Source organism: Pleurodeles waltl, chromosome 4_2, assembly GCF_031143425.1.
Source record: "Pleurodeles waltl isolate 20211129_DDA chromosome 4_2, aPleWal1.hap1.20221129, whole genome shotgun sequence".
Taxonomy (NCBI): domain Eukaryota; kingdom Metazoa; phylum Chordata; class Amphibia; order Caudata; family Salamandridae; genus Pleurodeles; species Pleurodeles waltl.
In genome coordinates, this window is record NC_090443.1 from 43,639,571 (window position 1) to 43,662,114 (window position 22,544).

At 46.7% G+C, this 22,544-nt stretch overlaps 1 protein-coding gene across 6 annotated transcripts in view; it reads left to right on the plus strand.

Annotated features, from left to right (window-relative positions):
* The window catches only part of SMARCC2 (SWI/SNF related BAF chromatin remodeling complex subunit C2), a 494,788-nt gene extending 483,751 nt beyond the window's left edge, over positions 1–11,037 (plus strand). For 3 of the 6 annotated variants that reach the window (XM_069230565.1, XM_069230568.1, XM_069230566.1), the window contains one exon: positions 6,348–7,120. In XM_069230565.1, the coding sequence (XP_069086666.1) occupies positions 6,348–6,418 (71 nt within the window). In that variant the 3' untranslated portion in view covers positions 6,419–7,120. Of the gene's footprint in view, positions 1–6,347 lie in introns of all 6 variants that reach the window. The other 3 variants (XM_069230569.1, XM_069230570.1, XM_069230567.1) reach the window with 2 other exon arrangements.
* Positions 11,038–22,544: the final 11,507 nt, after the last annotated feature.

The window sequence follows — 22,544 nt, forward strand, 5'->3', positions numbered from 1 at the left end:
AAGCGCAGTATAGGGGGGGTTTCAGGCCACAGCCATCAGAACCATCCACCTCACAGACAAAGCCCTCATACCAATCACAGTATCAAAGAGGGGGGTTTCGAGGGTCCTTCAGAGGGCAATTTCCCAAATCCAGGAGAAAATTCCTACCTACAAAGCAAGCCACTAACAACAAGCAGTGACTTTGCCATCACCTTCCCCCAACACACATCCCCTGTGGGAGGAAGACTGGAAATGTTCCACAATCAATGGTCAAACATAACAGTGGACACATGGGTACTATCAATTATCCAACATGGTTACGGCATAGAATTCACACATTTTCCTCCAGGTATATTCCCCCAAAAGCGAAAAAACTATTGTCGCAACATCTAACAATGTTACAAACAGAGGTGCAGGCACTATTAACAAAACAAGCCATAGAACTAGTACCTCATCAACAAAAAGGAACAGGGGTCTATTCCCTGTACTTCCATATTCCCAAAAAGGACAAAACACGAAGGCCAATATTAGATCTCAGGACTCTCAACCTCTACATTCAATCAGAACACTTTCATATGGTGACACAACATGATGTAGTCCCATTACTGAAACAGGGAGAATACATGTCAACACTGGATTTAAAAGATGCATATTTTCACATACCCATCCATCCATCTCACAGAAAATACCTCAGGTTTGTTATACAAGGAAAACATTACGAATTCAAGGTATTAATCTTTGGGATAACAACAGCCCCCAGAGTATTTACAAAATGCCTTGCCGTAGTAGCAGCAGCATACATAAGGAGACAACACATGCATGTATTCCCATATCTCAACGATTGGCTAATAAAGGCCAACACTCAAGAGCAGTGTCAAAATCACACACGTTAAGTAATAGATACCCTACACACACTAGGGTTTTCAATAAATTACCAAAAATCACACTTGCAACCATCCCAAATTCAGCAGTACTTGGGAGCTACACTCAAAAAGCGACTGCAAGTCCAAGCCCATAAAGGGTACAGTCATTCCACACCATTGTACCAAAAATACAACCAAATCAGCATTACACAGTCAGATTTGTGATGAAACTCCTAGACATGATGGCATCATGCATCGCAATTGTCCCAAACGCACGGTTACACATGTGGCCCTTACAGCAGTGCCTTGCAAAACAATGGTCGCAGGCATAGGGTCATCTCCAAGATCTCGTGTTGATAGACCGCCAAACACACTATTCGCTTCAGTGGTGGAACCCCACTAATTTAAACAAAGGGCGTCCTTTTCAAGACCCTGTGCCTCACGCCATTCTCACAACAGATGCATCAATGATTGGGTGGGGAGCACACCTCAACAATCACATAAATCACTTAGAGCTGCTAGCAGTCTTTCTAGCACTAAAAGATTTTCAACCTCTTCTGGCTCACAAACACATTCTTGTCAAAACAGACAATATGACAACAATGTACTACTTAAACAGGGGTGGGACACACAAAAAATTTGGCATTGGCCAATTCACAACAACATTCGCCTAATAGCTCAATCAATTAGCAGACAATCTCAGTCAGGATCACCAGCAAACTCACGAGTGGGATATACATCCCCAGGTACTACAAAAACACTTTCGCCAGTGGGGGACACCAGACATAGATCTGTTCGCCACAAACCAAAATGCCAAAACTTCGCATCCAGGTACCCACACCCTCAGTCCAAGGGCAATGCTCTATGGATCAACTGGTCAGGGATATTTGCTTACGCTTTTCCCCCCGCTCCCATTCATTCCATTTCTAGTCAACAAACTGCGTCAAAACAAACTCAAACTAATACTTATAGCACCAACGTGGGCACGCCAGCCGTGGTACGCCACACTGTTGGACCTCTCAGTAGTACCTCACATCAAGCTCCCAAACACACCAGATCTGTTAACGCAACACAAACAGCAGATCTGACACCCCAATCCAGCAGTGCTCAATCTAGCATTCTGGCTCCTGAAGTCTTAGAGTTTGGCTATCTAAATCTTCCAAACGAGTGTATGGAAGTCATTAAACAGGCAAGAAAACCTACCACCAGGCATTGTTATGCTAACAAATGGAAAAGATTTGTCTTCTACTGCCAAGCAAAACACATCACGCCATTGGATGCGTCCATACAAGACATCGTAGGTTATTTACTACATCTACAAAAAGCAAATCTAGCCTTTTCATCCATCAAAATACACCTCACTGCAATTTCAGCTTATTTGCAAATTAAACAAACAAAATCTCTATTTAGAATACCAGTCATTAAAGCCTTCATGGAAGGACTAAAACGGGTCATACCTCCAAGAACTCCACCAGTACCCTTGTGGAATCTTAATATTGTACTTACACGACTCATGGGTCCAGCTTTTGAACCCATGCATTCTTGTCAGATCCAATTCTTAACTTGGAAAGTGGCATTTCTAGTAACAATCACTTCATTACGAAGAGTTAGTGAAATACAGGCTTTCATTATTGAAGAACCCTTTATACAAGTACACAAACATAAAGTTGTTCTCCGCACAAATCCAAAATTTCTACCAAAGTAATTTCACCGTTTCATTTAAACCAAACAGTGGAACTCCCAGTCTTCTTCCCACAGCCAGACTCTGTGGCAGAAAAAACACTACATACATTAGATTTAAAAAGAGCTCTAATGTACTATATAGACAGAACAAAAGCATTTCGTAAAACTAAACAGTTGTTCGTCGCATTCCAGAAACCCCATACTGGTAACCCTATATCCAAACAAGGCATAGCCAGATGGATAGTGAAATGTATACAAACTTGTTACCTAAAAGCTAAAAGACAACTACTCATTACACCAAAGGCACACTCCACTGGAAAGAAAGGAGCAACAATGGCCTTTCTAGGTAACATACCAATGACAGAGATTTGTAAGGCAGCCACTTGATCCACACCTCTTACTTTTACCAAACACTACTGTGTAGATGTGTTAGCAACACAACAAGCCACAGTAGGACAGGCTGTACTAAGAACATTATTTCAAACAACTTCAACTTCTACAGGCTGACCACCGCTTTGGGGGAGGATTACTGCTTTGTAGTCTATGTACAGCATGTGTATCTACAGCTACACATGCCACCGAACGTAAAATGTCACTTACCCAGTGTACATCTGTTCGTGGCATGTTCCGCTGCAGATTCACATGCGCCCTCCCACCTCCCCGGGAGCCTGTAGCCGTTTGAGTTGCAATTAAAAATTGTACATATGTAAATAAACATTCCTTTACCTCAACTTTGTACATACATCTCTATCCCATTGCATGGACATCTTTACTATTCTCACTCTATCACTCCTACCTTACCCTCTGCGGGAAAACAATCTAAGATTGAGTCGATGCCCATGTGCAATGGAGCCAAAAGGGAGGAGTCACTCGGTCCCGTGACTCGAAAAGACTTCTTCGAAGAAAAACAACTTGTAACACTCCGAGTCCAACACTAGATGGCAGGAACAGTGCACAGCTTGTGAATCTGCAGCGGAACATGCCACGAACAGATGTCAGATGTACACTGGGAAAGTGACTTTTTCGATATATATATATATATATATATATATATATATATATATATATATATATATATAATCTTAGAAAACAAACTTTTAAAAACAGAATAAAACTTTATGAAGGTTCTATGTTCTATGATGGACCCCTAAAGGAAATATACATCCTTTCCAAGCTCATTAGATAAAATTCTCCCTTGATGAAAAATATTTGGATGTGTGCATAGGGAACATCATTGTGATAGACCTTCGTCCTTGTATAATGCATATGTGATGAGACCTTTGCTGATCTGTGTAAAACATTAGGAAAGAACCCTCTCATTTGCTTTTCCCTAGTTGTAAGTCTGTGATTTTCCAGACACCCTAAGTGGTGTTCTTACTGCCATCTTTCACCCCTGCAGCAGTTGATCCAGTACTTTCTGAGTCAGGATGGGGGATCAGATAGGCAGCGTGCAGTTCCCAAGTGGCACATACCTTCCCAGTCTCCCTCTCCTGTGCCATTAGTCTCCATAGCTTGCCCTTGGTGCCACATGACCACCCTGTAGGTAGCCGGATCCAACACTTTCTCAGTGTGTGGCAAAGAATCACTTCCGGCAGATGAGTCCTCTAGATCGTTTATTGGGGCTTAGCCCTTCCATTCCACCCACATCAGAGCATCTTTTAGAGGAGCGCCTGGACAGTTTGGTGCAGGAGGCGCAGGCCCTTTTGTCCAAAAGGGCCATAGAGAGGCTACTGGCATTGGAAATAGGGGCTGGTTGTTACTCTCCCTATTTCCTCATTCCATAAAGGAACATAGGCCTTTGTTTGTTTTGGAGCTCAGCCCTCTGAACTCCTTTCTGAGGAATGATAGGTTCAGGTTGCTCACACTGTCCCAGGTTCTGCCTGCCCTGGATCCGTACTAGTGGATAATACCTTTAAACATGCAAAATGTTTTATTTCATGTACCCGTTGTGCAGTCCCACAGACACTACTTGTGATTCAAGGTCGGCCAGGAGCATTTTCAATTTGCCTTCATCACTAGTGTTCTTCGGGTGATCATGAAGGTGATGGTGGCGGCCATAGCACACTTCTGGCAGTCGGAGTGCCAGATTTCCCTTACTTCAGCAACTGACTTTTGTAGACGGGCTCACTATAGGCTGTCGTAGACCACCACCAAACACCAGTGAAAGTCTTAATGTAATTGGGATTCACAATCAATGTCCCAGAATCACACCTAACTCCTTTACAGAAGCTCCCCTTGATTGCAGGTGTCCTTGATCTGGTGCAGTTTCATTTCTTCCCTCCACCACGAGTCCAGGACATTTGAGGTGTGATGTAGATAGGTCAGCCTTGGTCCTGAGTCTCCGTGAGAATGGCTCTAAGGCTTCAGGGCCTCTTGGCATCCTGCTAGTCAGTCATTTCAGGTGGCATATATAGACTCTACAGTGGAACCAGAAGTCACAGTGGGTCCAGCCTCAGAAGAATCTTATCGGATTCCATTTAGGTTTCAAAAGAGACTGCAGAAGACCTACTGTGGAAGCTCAACCACAGTTGGACTGGCGGCAGTCCCCCTCGATCCTGCCCAACAAGAGCTAAAGGTGATAACAGAAGCATTGCTGCTGGGAAAGCGAGGTCATCTGGGAGAGGTGGTGATTAGAGGTCTCTGGCACACGTCTGTCTCCACATCAAACTGTTGGCAGTGTGGACCATTCACCTGCCGCTAACAGCCTTCTACCGTTCATCAAAAGGAGGCAATTTCAGGTTCTCGCGTATAACACCACCGCCCTCTGGTACTGCAACAACCAGTGCATGGTGGTGTTCTCAGTCCTTTGCCAGGAGGCCCTCCTTCTCTGAAGCTGACCAGAGCAACAGGACATTTCTCTGGTCATTAACCACAACGAGGGATCATTGAGTGCCAGGGGCTGAGGAGGGGAGGGGCTGGCTGATCACAACTGTTGAGAACCCTGGCTAGATCATGTGCTACTGCCCATGCAGATTTTGTTATATCCTAGTTACAGAACTGAGACATCTTGGTGGTCATGCCTACGCCACACTTTGCAGTGCGTAAATAAGTGCCATAGGTGAGGTCAGACTGCTGAGGCCTGGATCAGGGGGTCGCCTGCTTGTAAGCTGTTGCCAGTGTACTGCCTCGCTTTTGGTTGGGAATATTGTCTTTAAAGGAATGCTGTGAGGGGTAGGTTGTTGTAAATCTCTTATAACTGTATAACTGCCTGCAAATGGCAAGAACAGTTTGTCCTCACATTTGAGGGGACAACAGTGGGGGCAGTCTGGTGGCCTATGTTGTGGCACTCTGTTTATTCGTGTCATGCTGCAATGTGGCAGTCACATTTTCTGTGAATCCTTAGCGTCTACATCGATATTCTAGTACGCTAGCTTGATACTTTAACTTCTGAAGAGTTGTGTAAATAACTTAGTGTCTGAAGGAACAAATCACATCGGGACTATCTCAGCCTTTGACGCTTCTGAATCTAATCGAACTCTATGGAATCCGCTAAACCTACACATCCAGGGACCTTAGTGTTGTGTTTGCGAACACTTTTACCCTACAGTAAAGAACAAAGAACATGATTGATTTGAGATGGGAACTACCTTCAGCACTGCAGTGTGGGGTCTATACTGTCCCAGCTACAATTGTTTATAAAGTCAAACCATTTTCGCTAACTATTTTTGCCTCTACAATTATGGTTTGCAGAGTATGTATATAGTAGTAAATGTTCATTTCTGCCTCTAGTTCTGATGTTAGTTGTATCTGCCATGTCTGCAAATCGCAATCTCGGCTCATGCCTACCAGAACGTATCATTATCCGGATTTTTCTTTCCACAGACACAGCGCTGTCCACGGACTCTGTGACGCCTGACCCCCGTGCTGCAACTCCAGTACCGCAACCGCAGTGAAGATAGCATCTATATTGCCTACTGTCCGTCCCTCCTGCCCCGGCGGAGGACCACTATGTTGTGGATAAGAGCAATGGAGCTGGTGGACGAACTGGAGAGCCAAGAAGAAAATGACCCTGCCTTCCACTTCAGAGATTAAAACAAGGGCACTGTTCTAGGGAGGAAAAAAGACAAAACACACAAAAATTGAAGACCTTTCTTTGAGACTTTTATTGTTTTTTATATATATATTCTTAGCTCTAAAGTTCTGCACAGTGAATGGGCCTTCTGATTGGACAGAAAACAAGATGTGTTTACAGAGTTGTTGCCCATTTTCAGAGGATGTCATCCATCTCTGAAGCGAAAAAGCAGCTTTTGTTTTATTTATGAATTGAAGACGTCAGTTTTCTTTTTTTATTTTATTCCAGGCATTTTATGTAACTGTGCTTTAAGGCACCTGCCAGTTACCCATGCCTCACTGTAGTGATATTTTGGAAAAATGGAGGTGAGGTTACGGGGTGGGGTGTACCAAGAAGAGACGACCAGTCCTCAGACCCAAGTGGCCACAGATGGCATTTAGAATGTGGCTATGTTAGTGGCGACGCACAGCTACAAAGCATACGTGCACACAGAGAGGAGGTCATTTTGGCTAGTGCAACAGAGCTAGAACGTCAAGTCTACTTTTCGTAGATTCTCTTGCCATCTCTGCTTGACATCTCTTGGAAAAAAAGAAAAAAATATTCATTGGTTTGGGTAGCACCCTTTAAACAGCACCTGACAAAACTGTCTATCGTGCCTGTTTTAGTAAGCTGTTTTTTTAACTGAACACAAGGAAAGTGCAGTCCTACAGAGTGCTGTTTTGTCCCTTCCACGTACTGTTCTTCCTTCCTTCCCACAATGATTGTGTCCCACTGCTGGACTTCGCTCTGTTCAGTGTTCTCCCAATATTGGCAAGTCTGATGGCTGCACCTGTGCTGATTTATCAAACTGTAGGAATTGTAAAATTTGTGATGCAGCACCAAATTATCAACATGTTCTAACTTGAGTTAAAACTGGCCTGTAAAATGTCTGCATAATATAGTAAAGCTGTGCGGTATTAGTGGACAGATGAGGAAAGCCAGTGGTTCAAGTGTGGGTATAAGAGGGCCATTTACCCCTCCTTTGACCCCTTTATCTTCTTGATATTTTTTATTTCTTGGCTACGGGGCTGTCTGTATTTACAACACCACTTGTATAGTGAAGTTTCCAGCCTGCTGAATGCACACTAGTGCTTCCCTATTTTCCATTTTGTAAATTCTTTTTCTATATTCGTCTGATTTGATCATCAAACGTGATTGGACCTGCAGTCCGATAGGAAGATGTCTTAAGGCAATGACACCTGTGACAAAGCCAGTAGAGTTAGAGCAGATTAGCTCACTGGCCTGGTAATGTCAGTTGTGTAATAGATTCTACTCCAGTTCTACTGTCTTTTGTGGTCAGGCTTCATGTGTGTCTGACTGTGCCATCCAGACCAGCCTTTCGGAAGCTTCACTTGATCAGAAAATCTTGTAATTTTTGTGGTGTTGGCTGATACTCTACTGCTCAACAAAGTGCCCCAAGGTTTGCCGTGTACAGGTATAGAAAATATTTTTAAGACCTGATGAACAAGCTTGATTCTCCTTTTCCCCCACCCCTGTGATGATTGTATGTGTATTTAATGAAAATACATCCTGAGGAAAACCGTTCTGACAAATCTTTTTCATCAAACCTGTTTTGACAAGTTTTACCACCTAGAATGACCATTCTGGTGAATGCCCTTAATGGTGAAATTGTTTTTTTCTCCCAGGTTGCAGTTTCTAGAACTGTTAGAGCAGACTTCTTGGCAGCTGATTTAAAATTTCAGGTTTCAAGGAAGGTTGCCCCTCAAACCTCCAGCCCCCTATCTCCTCCCCACCTTTACCTTTTTTTTAAGGGGATGGGTCGCCCCTTAGCATCCCAGCCCTTTCTCCTGCCTTTTAACCCACGTGAGCACCTCCAACTTAACACCTTCTCCACCTCCTATTCTCCAACTAACTGTTTTTAGTAAACATTTATCCCCTAAATGAAGTTCCGTCAGGTTGGCATTCTTCATTTTAGAAGTCGGCCATACTGATGGAATGGTATCTCCACTGCTGAGCATTCTGTTCTGAACAGTTTGTTGATGTACAGTCTTGGACATAGTTGCCTTCCCTAGCAGTTTTATGTAGACTAATATGTTATATTCTTTGTACACATAGGGAGATGTTTGTTTAGACTGGATATTAAGGGAAGCAGAAGGAAGGGAAAAGACGGAAGGAAGAGGACAACAAATGGAGGTTGACTGCCTCCCTTGTCAAAGATAACTATTAAATTGCATGGTACACTGCTGCTCTGTGTCACTGAATTGTGATGGATATTCTGCTGCCACCCACTACCTTTCTCTAATGATTACAATGTTTTGTGGCTGGAACCAATTTTACTGATTTCAGGGCAAGCTTGTTGGGTGTCTCCTCCAGAAGAACTGGTTAAAAGTTCTTAGAATCTGGTGGCTACTGAGATGCTCTGCTTCCATGTATCCCAGTGTAGAGGAACCGAAAGATCTTTCATGGCTGGGTTACAATGGGCTTTCTAGGTGGAGTGGCCAAGATTCTGGCACAAAAATTAGATGACCTTGTTCTTTCGCCTACAGACAATGTGAAGAGAAGAATGTATCGACTGAAGTCTCATTCCATGGTTGGAGGCCTTCTCTACCAAGTTCTGGCAGGGCTGAGATTGAACAAGCACAATTAACAAAGTTCCAGTCCACCTTAAACCCACACGAAAGCAAAAGTGAAGCAAACTTTTAGATTGACATTAGTCTCCCACCCCATCTTTAAGTTACTCTGTACAGAGGTCTGTTCAATAATGGCAATAGAGACTCAGCTTCCCAAAGACAACTTAAGACATAAAGTGATTTCTCCAGAAAGGTACTAAGGCTCAAATAGGGAAAAAATTGAATTTGTGACCGGTCAGACACATGTGTACACAGAAAATATTTATTTATTAGAATCTCAAACTTGATGAGTGTTAAATTCTTTTGAGTGGCTATGATTCTCAGGTAAGTAGTGCATAACTGGTCTCACAGTCATGCCCTCCAAAGTAGATTTATTTGTGCAGTCTTCGCATCTGAGCTTTTGTCCAACTTCCAGCTGCACATAGGGGTAGACAATGATAGTTGAATGTTCCCGCTCTTTTAACTTTTCCCTGGCCAGTTCTGGCACTGGTTTACAGTTGACCTGCGAGTAATTTCTTGAGCATTGAGCAAAATGGTGTCCTCTGAACAGGCCAGGGTGTAAAGGGTTTTGTTACATTGGAGGCTATTGTAAATTGAGTTGTATAAATTATTTTAAGCATAGTTTGTGGTTATTGTATTAATGTTGAAAATTGTGGTTTTGCCTTCAGCATGTTGCATCTCTGAAACTTTGGCGGTAGGTGTGATGGCAGTAAGCTTGTGGGTGTCCTGTTTCTCATAATAGAACATCCCATTGATGCTCGGGTCCAAATGTTTAAGGGCAAGTGAAAGTGGCAGAAATGGTCTCATCTCTAACTTGTAATTTATGTCATTGTCTTTCTGTTTTGGTAATTTGAGTGGTTGGCCCATTTATAAGTATAGGTCCAGTAGTTATTTCACACCAACCACCTGCCATTTCCAACTGATTTTTTCCAGGGTCTTGAATGATCCACCACAGAGTGAGGAAAGCTGCACGAAGAAAGAGTAAATGGATTAGGCTCCTTGTTACCACAGAGCAGTGCTGGATCATTTTTGTGAAATATCTCAGTATATAACCCAACCTTTCAAGGCCCTATATTGCTGTTTATTAATCAAAGAGACATATCATTGAATTATTGAAAATAAGGTATCATCGGTAGGCAAATTGGTAAATGAATTTCAATGGAAAACATCTTGCCTCTACTGGAAAGCATGTGGTTTTTTTTCAGCCAAGTTGGGTCATTTGGCTGTCAACATGCCTGCCATGATTTGCATATCCTAGCCCAACTCTCTCTTTCCATGAGTCTTTTTGGGTTATCCCATTCTTCGGTACAGGCCAATGTGATTTTTGCCACTGGAGCTGCTTAAAAGTGCACTATTTTAGCCGAAACATAGTTGATGACAGTGTCTGACCTTTTTATTTTCAGAAAAGGCGCTTCCTGTATTGCCTTTTGAAACTTGTATTTTATGTATTTTAATTTGATCTACTTTGTTGCGGTGGGGGCTGTGGGTGGGAGAGCGCTCCTTGCACTTTACTGAATGAAGGTTTTTTTTAAAGAAAAAGTTCAGCTGTTGGGGAAGAGGGGATTAGAAATCCAGTATTGATGCATGGTTGTGACTTGGGTAAGTGGTTGGGGGAATTGTAATAAAAAAACGAAAGAAAATGTGTGTGGCATGAGGGGGGAAGAGTGCTTCCTTTTCAGGTATTTTATCTCCTGTGCACTATCAAAACTTCCAGTCCCAACGTTTTGTATTATTTTTTTATTTTTATGCCTGGAGACTCAGGTATTTTGTTACTTGCCTGTGAACCTTGTGCTCTGTGACTGTGTAGACTGCCACTCCCAAACCTCTAAAGTGAAGCTGCTGAGGGGGAATAAAAAAACATGAAAATCTGCCTCCGTTATTTCATGTGTCTTCCTTCGTTAATGTTTTTTTTAAGCGGTATGGTCTGTCCTCTGAGGACTTCCTTCATAGGGACTGGGCATGATGTGTTCCCTTCATATATACCCATCTTTTCTTCAGCACTACCTATCACTTTGAATATGTTGTTTGAACTGTGGTGTTCTTCTAACTAGCCTGTGGGTACAACATTAGCAAGTGGCAGAATTTTGTCTGCTTGGTGGGACACCATTCCTCTATAGCTGACCAGAGAGGACCACTAACCCCGTTTGATGGAATTTAAGACTTTCAGCTGAGAGATTGATGGTTCCAGGCTGCCTCTCTTCTCCATCTGCAGCAACTGACTGTGCTTAGGAGGAAACTACAGGCAGAAGGAAGCACATTTAGGTAAGGCTCCTTTATCTGATAAAGACTTCTAGTTGCAGATTCCTTACCTTAGAATTTCCCCCGGGCATCAGAATGGATCTGTAGATTTTTCTTCAAGCAATACCCCTGCACGCTATCAGGTGGCATCAGTCGACTCCGCATGCGTCGTTGGCTGTTGTATATAGGCAATACCCCGGCACGCTGACGTCATCTGCGCAAGCCTATGCATAGATCTGAGGGAAGAGCTATCCCTAGTCATTTTTTGACTAACCAACACTTTTGTTGAATACTTTTTAACGAGTTTTGGATGCGTCGAGGGATGTCCCGGAAGACCGGTTTTAAACTCTGACTCCTGTCACCAAATCATGTCTGTGACTGATCCTCATCTCTTCTGCTATTGGTGTCTAGAGGGCGACCAGGAACGGCCATGCTCAGAGTGTCCGAAAGATTTGAGGGAGCGATCCCTAAAACTCCTGGCAGCCCGGTGCTCAACTCCGCATCGCTCCCGGTCTCGTTCAAGAGGAAGGTCACAAGACCGCTTGCTGAGCCATCACCTATCTTCCTCGTCCCATTCCAAATCCTCTGGATGATTGGGTCACAAGAAGAAGTCGTCGAAGAAGGCCAAATGTTCTTCGACTTCTCCACGTCACTTGGATAAGACAAACGGGAAGAGTGTCGACGCTCTAGGCCTCTGTTTTCGGAGCCTGCGTCTGGGTCGGCTCTGCTTCCCCCAGACTTTCCGGGAGCCGGTGCCACCCCTGCCCTGTTGAAGGAGTTCTATGAGGCCATGCGCCTCGTCTTTGGGCAGACCAACCCGTCCTTGGCACCTTCGGACCCAGGAGAGTTGGTGAGGGCCCTCTCAGGTTCCACACCCGCAGCTTTGGCCTCAGCTCCGGGGGCCCCTCCGGATCTGCTCCTCGTTCCGTAGCGACGCCGGTCGTGCCAACGCAACCTTCCCTGTCATCGGGCCAGAAGTTGACGCTCTGGATGTCGGTTGTGCCCGCAATCAACGTCATTCCTATACTTATCCGCGACGATCCAGAGCCGGACCGGTGCCACCCGATGCCAATTCTTTTTTCCATGGGCTCTACCCTTCTTTCTATTGGTATGGATATAGGGATACTGTAGAGGGGTCGCTGGACCCTTTAGAATACCAGCTTGACCCTGACATGGACTGGGTTCAGGATTTTGGGTGATGCTAGCGGACTCAATACCTCTCCTGACGCTGACATGCTTTTTTCCCCTACCGTGGATACAGAGGAGGGAGCTTCATACTCTATGGTGATGAGAAGGGCTGCTGAGGTTTTGGACCTCGAACTTTCTTCTGTGGATGTCAGACTAACCTCCTGACCGAGGTGCTTCAGCCTGGGGCTTCCAGTTCCGAACCCCTACCATCCTTTATTGAAGCCCTTATGGACATCGTACTGGGTACCTGGTGCAAACCCAGCACAGAAGCTCCTGTGAATAGGATGGTTGCCCGCCCCCATCGGCTTGCGCCAACCGACCCAAAATTCCTCACCCAACATCTTACGCCTGAGAGCCTTGTAATTTAGGCTTCCTCCTCTTCTGTCGTATTCCATTCCACTCCCCCGGATAGGAATCAAAAAGACTGAATAATTTTGGGAAAAAAATGTTTTCTTCCACCACTCTAATGCTGCGGTCCTTGGATATCACATGCCTTTTGGGCTGATACTCCCATACTCTCTAGGATACGGTGCTGCCTCTAGTCCCGGAGGAGGCCTGGGCGGTTTTTTCCCAAGCTGTTACTGACGGGAGCAATGCAGCAAAGTTCATGATTCATTGTGGACTGGATATGACCGACTCACTAGATCAGTTACATCGACAGTGGCCTTGAGGCGCCACGCCTGGTTGAGGACATCTGTCTTTTCAGAGGATATCCAGCAGTCTCTAATGGGCATGCCCTTTGATGGCACCTGTCTCTTCGGAGACAAAGCAGACTCAACACTTTCAAGGATTCCTGGGCTATGGCTCGATCACTTAACCTCGTAGCTGCTCCTCGCCCCCCACAGTCCGCTTTTCGCCCCTATCGTGGCTACGGAAGGGGCACCCAGCCGTGTCCGTTTCCACCCCGCCATTGACGCGTGCATGCTTCACAGCTTCTGCGCGGACGCTGGATCCTATGTGCTGGTGGATCAGGGAGCCAACGGTCCACCCCCATCCCCTTCACTGCCTCCAAGTCTTCCTAGTCCGTTGGAGCATCCAGGACCAGTTGTCAGCAGGATCTGACATTACCTGCCCCATTGGGAATCCATCATCAAGGACAGGTGGGTGTTGCAAATGTCCGAAGGGGCTACTCCGTCCCCTTTAAGACTTCCCCCTGGCCATGCCACCATCATACGATCATCTGTCACAGGATCATTTGGCACTTCTCTGCAAGGAAGTCACAACTCCCTTGGCCAATGGAGCTGTAGAAAGGGTCCCTGTGCCAGACGTTGGTTCTGGTTGTTATTCCCGCTACTCTCTGGTGCCCAAAAAGGACAAGGGCCTGCGCCCTATCTTAGATCTCCGGTCCCTCAATCTCTTCCTCAAGGAGAAGTTCAAAATGCTAGCTCAGGTTCTGTCTGGCATGGAGACTCGATGGTAGCTTTGGACTTGCAGTACACCTATTTACACATTCCCGCCTGCCGGCACACAGACGTTACTTGCGATTTGTGGTAGATCACAAGCACTTTCAGTTCTGTGCTCCCCTTCGGCCTTACCAGTGCCCCTTGGGTGTTCACGAAAGTGATGGCAGTGGTTGCAGCTCATCTGCGCAGGTTAGGGGTTTCAGTCTTCCCCTACCTCGACAAATGACTGCCAAAGGCAAACTCTCCCCAGGCTGTCTCCTCCCACTGCCAGACTACGGCGAGCCGCCTGCATTCACTGGTGTTCACTATAAACGTGCCGAAGCCACACCTGACTCCCTCTCAGGTGCTCCTTTTCATAAGAGCTTTTCTGGACACGGTGCAGTTTTGGGCTTATCCTCCCGAAAAGCGAGTCCAGGATATTCGGGCTATGATATTGCTATTTCAGCCTGTATCCTCGACTTCGGTGAGAATGACTCTGAGGCTGCTGGGCCTCATGGCCTCCTTCATCCTGCTGGTCCAACATGCCAGATGGCATATGTGAGCTCTGCAGTGGGACCTAAAGTTCCAGTGGGCGCAGCATCAGAGAAATATCTCCGACATGGTCCAGATCTCTGAAGGGACTGCAAAAGATCTGCAGTGGTAGCTAACGAACAACTAATCGGTCGGTGGCAGACACCTCTCCCTTCCCCAACCAGATCTGACAGTAGTGACCGATACATCACTCGTGGGATGGGTTGGCCATCTGGGAGAGGTGGAGATCAGGGGACCCTGGTCCCCGGAGAAATCCAGAATCCACATCAACCTCCTGGAGCACCTAGCAATCCTGTTGGCATTGAAAGCCTTCCTACCCTCCATCAAGGGAAGGCTAGTGCAGGTGTTCACGGACAATACTACAGCCATGTGGTGCTGCAACAAACAGAGCGGGGTGGGGTCATGGACCCTTTGCCAAAAAGCCCTGCATCTCTGGACATGACTATACCCGGTGGATTAACACCTGGCGGGCTCTCTGAATTCCAATGATGGGCGAAATCATCCGATGTTGCCTAGTGGGTCACAAATGTCATCTCCATCCAGAAGTGTTGCAAGGTATCTTTTAGCAGTAGATATAACCTTTGGGGGTACATCTGTTTGCCACTGCTGATAACGTGCAATGTCAGTAGTTCTGCACCCTGGAATTTCCAAGGTTGCTCTTGCTCAGAGACGCTTTTTGTCTCGAGTGGAGCTCAGGCTTACTGTGTGCTTTTCTGCCCATACCACTCCTGCACTGAGTTCTCAAGAAGATCAGGAACAACTGGGCCCAAGTTATCCTTGTAGCTCCGGACTGGGCTTGACGAGTTTGGTATCCCGAGCTTTTCAACATGATCATCGGTTCTCTGATCAGTCTACCTTTTCGAGACGATCTTCTGCAGCAGGGGAGGGTCCTCCCCCAGAACCTGTCACTGCTCTGCCTTCTTGCATGGAGATTGAGCTGCAACGGTTGACAGCTTTTGACCTTCTGCCCGAAGTCTGCAAAGTTATCTTGGCAGCCAGGCGTCCCTCTACCAAGACAGTAAAGGCTTGCCGTTGGGGCAAGTTTGTGGCATGGTGCGCAGAGAAACAGGTTGAGCTTCTTTCTACTCCCCTCTCTCAGGTCCTTCTATTTATTCTTCATCTTGCCCAGCAGGGCTCTGCTTTGTGCACCTTAAATGGCTATTTTTCTTCCATCTCAGCCTTTCTGCGGTTGTCAGATCAGCTATCCCTATTCAAATCCCCAATTGTAAATAGGTTTTTGAAAGGTCTGCAACATGTTTACACCTTCACACTTCATCATGCCTCAGTGGGACCTTAATCTAGTACTCACCTTTCTGATGTGCGCTCCTTTCCAGCCACTGCACAACTGCCCACTCAGGCTCTTTACCATCAAGACTGCTTTCCTAGTGGCAATAACATCTTCCCAGAAGGTCAGTGAGCTTCAAACTTTGTCATCAATGCTTCAATACCAGAACATCTTCTCAAACAAGCTGTTTCTTCACACTGGAGTGTCCTTCCTGCTGAAAGCTGTCACTCCCTTTCATGTAGGCCAGTCCATCACCATCCCTAACTTTTACTTCCCCCCACATTCCCTTATGGTAGAGGAGTGATTCCACTAACTGGACCCAAAAAGAGAGTTGTCATTCTACCTTGACCACACAAAAGAGATCCAGGTGGACGACCAACTCTTTGTGGGTTATATCTGAGCGAAGGGGAAGGCCATGGGCCATCTCCTGATAGTCTGCATTTAAATCTGCTGCGTATTGGTCTAGAAGCAACCCGCAGGGCTTCTGTGCTCATTCCACCAGCACGAAGACTGTGACCACTGCATTAGCACATAGAGTTCCGGTCCTGGACATCCGTCAGGCAGCAGCGTGTGCTTCTCTGCACACATTCACCAAGCACTACCGACTTGACAGGCAAATCTTTTGGGATGGGCACTTTGGTTTTTTTGGTCCTGAAGGACTTTTTTAGTATGAAATGGTTTCGCAGACCCACCTCTGGGGAGATATTCCTTGAGTATCTATTTTAAGGTAAGGAATCTGCTGCTAAAAGTCTATATCAGATGAAGAAGTTACTTACCTTCAGTAACACCTTATCTGGTAGAAAATATATCTAGCCTCAGATTCGTTTCCGACCCATTTATCCTCCCAGCACTGCAAACGGATTTCTAAGAACAGGGTTTATCCCCTTTTAGGGCCCTAGTTTTCCACACCAGTGGTCAGTGTTTTTCGTGGCTCTGCACTCCTGGTGTAGAAAGTTGCAAAAAGAAACTGACAGCGTGCTGGGGTAGCGCCTGTGTAGGCACTGCGCATGTCACTTTTGACACAGAGGATACCATGCAGAACTGAATAATGCCATCTACCGGCGTGCAGGGCTACTGCTCACAAAAAGAATCTGCATCCATTCTGACACCTGGGAATAGTTCTAGGGTAAGGAATTTGCAGCTAGATAGTCTCTACCAGATGTTACCAAAGGTAAGTAACTTGTTTGTTAGTAGAATGTTGCTAATTACAGCTCCTGGTATCAATACAAGAGGTTGATTGTTGACAGATTATGAAGCCTTTTGAATTTTGAGCATCGGTAGCAGCACCCCAGTTGCTGGGCTGGTAACCTGTTGTAGTCAATGTTTACCTAGCAGTGTACTTTAAGATGGAGAGATTTAGAGCTCCATCTCCCAATAGAGGTCCAACTGTAATATTTTCTGTCACATACTAAATTGCAATAGAGAATCAGAATTCTTCTTTCTACTCACTTCAGAATATTTTTTCAGGATTTTGATGGCCTCCTGTTCCTGGGTATCACCACCCTATGCTACAAAGCTAAGCCATTTTTATCCTTTTGTGATTTGGAGGGTGAGCTTTGGGAGTACCTCATGGCAGGCATGCATTCCAAAAATAAATTTTTCTTCTGGCTTTGTGCCCTCCTGTGGTGCGAGAAAGATCTTCATAGACAATGCCCACAAAGAGTGTTGATGTTGCCTTCACACATCTTGACACATAGCTAGGAGGTGCTGCATTTTTATTACTTGGCTCCAAAATGTAAGGATGCTAGGACTAGCTTCTTCCCCCAAAACTAGCTCTTCAGGTAATGCCTCTGTAAAGAGTAAGTGTGCCTACAACCTCATCATCCAATGTGACAAAACAGATTGGATCTCATGCCTTCAAATTTGGGAACAAAATCTGTGGGTCTGAGATTTTAATAGCCTTCTCCTTGACACAGCCAAACACCAAGGCCACTGATCTTCACTAAGTTTCATTTCCTGCTCCTGCTTCCAGGTCTGAGAGCAAACCGTTAATTTATTGTATGGGGTCTCCATCTTATGTCACCTTAACCATGTCTTCACCACCAACGACCACCATTTTGATGACAATGGTAGCATTGACTTTTACTCAGTCCTTTCTCAGCAATGATTACACTAAAAATTGAATTTTGTCTATTGTTATTATTATGTTGGATGATCTGCTACAACCACTTGATAACTTTATACCTGGTGGATTACAAGATTCGATGAACTGTTACGATGGACCTCAACCAGAAGGACCTCGTTACCTGGAACTCTTGTATATTTCTGGTAATTCTGAAGAAGACGTCTCCTGTGCGTTAGAACTATTTTCAGAATCTGCCTTCCTTTCCAAAACAACCTGCATTTTTGCAGCCACACATTATTTTCTAGATACAATGAGGCAAATGATGCAGGATTTCTCCAAAAGACTTCTGCCTTCACACTATTATCTTTTACCAAGACTGCACCAATTAGTGCATTAGGCTCCACAAGGAATACCTACCTACTCCTTGTCTTGTACTTTAAGCATGTCTGGGTAAGCTAGTACCTCAAGCACCATAAATCAGTCTGCTTCTTAGCAACACAATCCGTAGGTACAGCTAGAAACGCTATGGATTCCTCACCTAAAGAATTTTCCCCCACGCGCCAGCTTCGACGGAAATGTTTCTTCTAGCTCTGCATGTCGACAATGACGTCACAATTGCCCGACTCCACGCGACGTCGTATGACGTCATCTAGGCAATAAGAAGCCCTCGTCGACGTGCAGACGTCAGTTCCCTTTTTTCCGTGCCTTCGAGTAACTTTTTTTCTTCAAGGCTACCAGGGAGCTACAGTTTCACTTCGGTGTTACTATGTCTCAGCTGAGAAAATGTGGTTTTAAACCTTGTAACCAGTGTTTGGGTCGGATGTCGGTCACAGACCCCCATGAAAATTGTTTATGGTGCCTTAGTTCCGACCATGAGGTCAAGTCATGCGGCTCATGCCAACGCATGAATCCTAAGGCCCTTAAGGAATGAGAGGCAAAATTATTTCTTGCCCGTTCAAAGAAGAAGAAGGAGAGGCGTCATCGTAGAGAGTCTTCTTCGCGATCTTCAAAGACTCATCGACGCCATGGGGACTCTCGGCGTCGTCACGAATCACGGCACCGATCGAGCAGGGATCGATCCCGATCTGTCAGCTCGGCGCCGGCCGACATGGGAGATTAGCCCGACTGTCACGCCTCCACCTCCGACGTCTCCTTTGTCGGTGTTTGAAGTTGAGCCTCATCAGGAGCCGACGGCTTCTCCGGAGCAGGAGATGCCTGGCCCATCATCGGCTTCTCCTCCGGCACTGGTTCCTCAGACTTATCCAGCTTTCCCGCTGCCTGGTACGGATCCAGCTGCATTTTTAAATGCAATGTTTAACATCTTTGCCACCATGGTGTCTGGTGGAGGGCATGCGGGTCCATCACGTCCTTTGGCCTTTAACTTGGGTGCTCCAGCTCCTTACGAGCCGACAACCTTTATGCCCTTTCTTCCTTCTGGAGCTGCTTCGGCGCCGATGCCCTTGGCGTCACCCAGAAGGCCTGTGACGCCAACGACGTCTGCTGTCCCGGCGCTGATGGATTCACCACGGATCCAGTCAACTGTGAAGTTGTCTGTGGCGCCGGATGGATCCGAGGAGCAGCGCCGACGAAGATCTTCTGCGTCGGCCGATGCCTTACCGATGCTGGGGCTCGAATCCAGACTCTGATCCAGGAGATTGGCTTTAAGGCTCCTGGAGGAAGAGGAGTATAGTAGGCAGCATTTGGAGGAAGGTGAGATCATGGGGCCTTCGGGGGACCTACAAGGCTTAGATACAGCAAGTGGCCTGGACACTTCCCCTGAATGGGATCTGGCTTCCCCAGGGGAGTATACGGAGGAGGCTGCTTCATTTCATGCTGTAGTGAGGAAGGCGGCAGACTTTTTAGACATTCCTCTTCTGCTGCAGAGGTGAAAACAAACCTTCTGACTGAAGTGCTGCATCCAGCGTCGGCGGTGGCGGAGCCTTCTCTTACCTTTCAATGAGGCTCTTTTGGACCCCATTAAGGACATCTAGAAGAAGCCAGTGACTTTGGCAGCCGTCAACAGGGCGGTAGCGAGACGCTATTGTGTGGCCCCAGGTGATCTGGACTTTCTCACCAAGCATCCAACTCTGGAGAGTTTGGTTGTTCAGGCGTCGTGCTCCCGTTCAGCTCCTGGTTCGTTCCCCGGGGCCCCTGCAGACAGGGAGTCTAAGAAAATGGACCAGGCAGCAAAAAATACCTTTTCTTCTTGCAGCATGGCCTTAAAGTCTACCAATGCGACTTGCATTTTGGGGTGTTATATTCATGCCCTTATGGAGGAGGCTAAGGGTCACCTTGGTTTGGCGACCCAGGTGATTCAATCAGGGCTGGACACCTCGGTTTCAGAGGCAAGAGCTATGGGCACATCCATAGCGACAAGGCGGCAGGCTTGGCTACGTTCATCAGGTTTCTCCCCGGATGTACAGACTACTCTCCTGGACCTGCCATTTGACGGAGATAAACTTTTTGGGGCAAAAGCCGATTCTGCTCTTGAACGCTTTAAAGAGATTAGAGCCACCGCGAGGTCGTTGGGACTTCAGGCAGCCACTTCCTCTACTTTTAGATCTTTTTGGAAATTTAGAGGTTTTGGTTGTGGCACCTCCTTTTGTGGCAGGCTCCATGCGGCAGGACAACAACCTAGAGGAACCCTACCTTACAGATACTTCAGGGGCAGGGGTAGAGTACGAACTAGAGGGGCCACCCAGCAGCACTCTGCCTCTTCCTCAGGAGGGGTGCAGCAGGGAAAGCAGCCTTAGTCCTCCACCACTCCCTGCTCACATGTCTCCGGTGGGGGGGGAGACTTGCCCACTTTCTTCCCATGTCGGAGTCCATAACATCAGACTCCTGGGTCATCGGCATTGTGAAAAAGGGGTATGCTCTTCCCTTTTGGGAATTTCCTCCTCCCTTCCCTCCTCGTCCCTCCTTCTGTTCGGGCGACCATCTTCTGTTATTGCAACAGGAGGTGATGTCCCTTTTGTCGAAAGGCGCAGTGGAGTTGGTTCCAGAGCAGGAAAGGGGTCAGGGCTGCTATTCAAGGTACTTCCTGATCCCCAAAAAGGATGGTCGGTTATGTCCAATTTTGAACCTGAAGATTTTGAATTGGTTCCTCAAGCAGGAAAAGTTCAAGATGCTGACCCTGTCGCAGGTTCTTTTGGCGTTGAACGAAGGAGATTGGATGGTGTCTGTAGATTTGCAGGATGCGTACTTCCATGTTCCGATCCTCAAGTCACACAGGAAGTATCTCCGGTTTGTGGTGGGGTCGCAGCACTATCAGTTTGCGGTCCTTCCGTTTGGTCTTACTTCGGCACCTCGAGTCTTCACAAAGGTGATGGCGGTGGTTCCAGCAGAGCTCAGAAGAAGGGGGATAGCGGTATTTCCTTATCTGGACGATTGGTTGATCAAAGCCAAGTCTCCAGAGCTCTTGCGGCGTCACCTGCAGTCAACTCAGTTGTTGTTTGACCTGGGATTCTCAGTCAATGTGCCCAAATCTCACCTGGAGCCCTCTCAACGCCTCCTGTTCATAGGGGCAGTTCTGGACACAACATTGAATCGGGCCTTTCCTCCACCCCACCGTGTTCAGGACATTTAGGCGTTGATTCCAATGTTTCGAAATGGAGCTGTAGTTCCAGTCCTCAAGGTCCTTCGTCTGCTCGATCTGTTCGCTTCTTGCATTCTGCTGGTCACTCATGCATGCTGGCACATGAGGGCTCTTCAGTGGTGCGTCCGCAGGCAGTGGTTTCAACACAAAGGAGATCTCGAGGATTCCATAAGGATCTCCAGAGACACTGCAGCGGATCTCCAATGGTGGGCTGCGGTCGGCAACCTGTCGCAAGGAAGGCCGTTCTCGCTGCCTCCACCAGTGGCCACAGTTGTGACGGATACTTCCACTCTAGGGTGGGGAGCTCATCTGGGGGACCTGGAGATCAAAGGCCTTTGGTCTCCAGTGGAACAGAGGTTTCACATCAATCTGTTGGAATTACGGGCGATACGTCTGGCTCTCAAGGCCTTCCTTCCCTCCCTTCGCGGTCAGTCATTTCAGGTCCTGGCGGACAACACTACCGCGATGTGGTATATAAACAAGCAGGGAGGAGTGGGGTCGTATTTTCTCTGCAGAGAAGCTCTTCGACTCTGGTCCTGGCTTCAGGACCACGAGATTTGCTTGGTAGCAAATCATTTGGCCGGAGTTCTGAACTTGCGTGCAGACGTTCTCAGTCGGTGCATCTCGATCGATCACGAGTGGCGTCTTCATCCAGATCAGGTTCTTTACATCTTCCAGATGTGGGGATACCCGCATATAGATATGTCTGCCACTCAGGAGAACACGCACTGCCTGTCGTTCTGCAGCCTCCAGTACCCGGTGCAAGGAGCTTTGGGGGACGCGTTTCAGATGTCCTGGAAGGGTTAGTTGCTCTACATGTTTCCCCCCATACCCTTGATTCCTCGAGTTCTGAGGAAGATTCGCCAAGACTGGGCCCAAGTCATCTTAATAGCCCCGGATTGGCCAAGAAGGGTGTGGTATTCAGACCTTCTCTAACTCTCTCTGTGCCCTCCGCTCCGTCTCCCTTACAGGGCAGACCTCCTCTTGCAGTCGCAGGGGCAGATTATACACCCCCACCTCCAGAGCCTGCACCTTCATGCCTGGAGATTGAACGGGGCAATCTGAGTTCCTT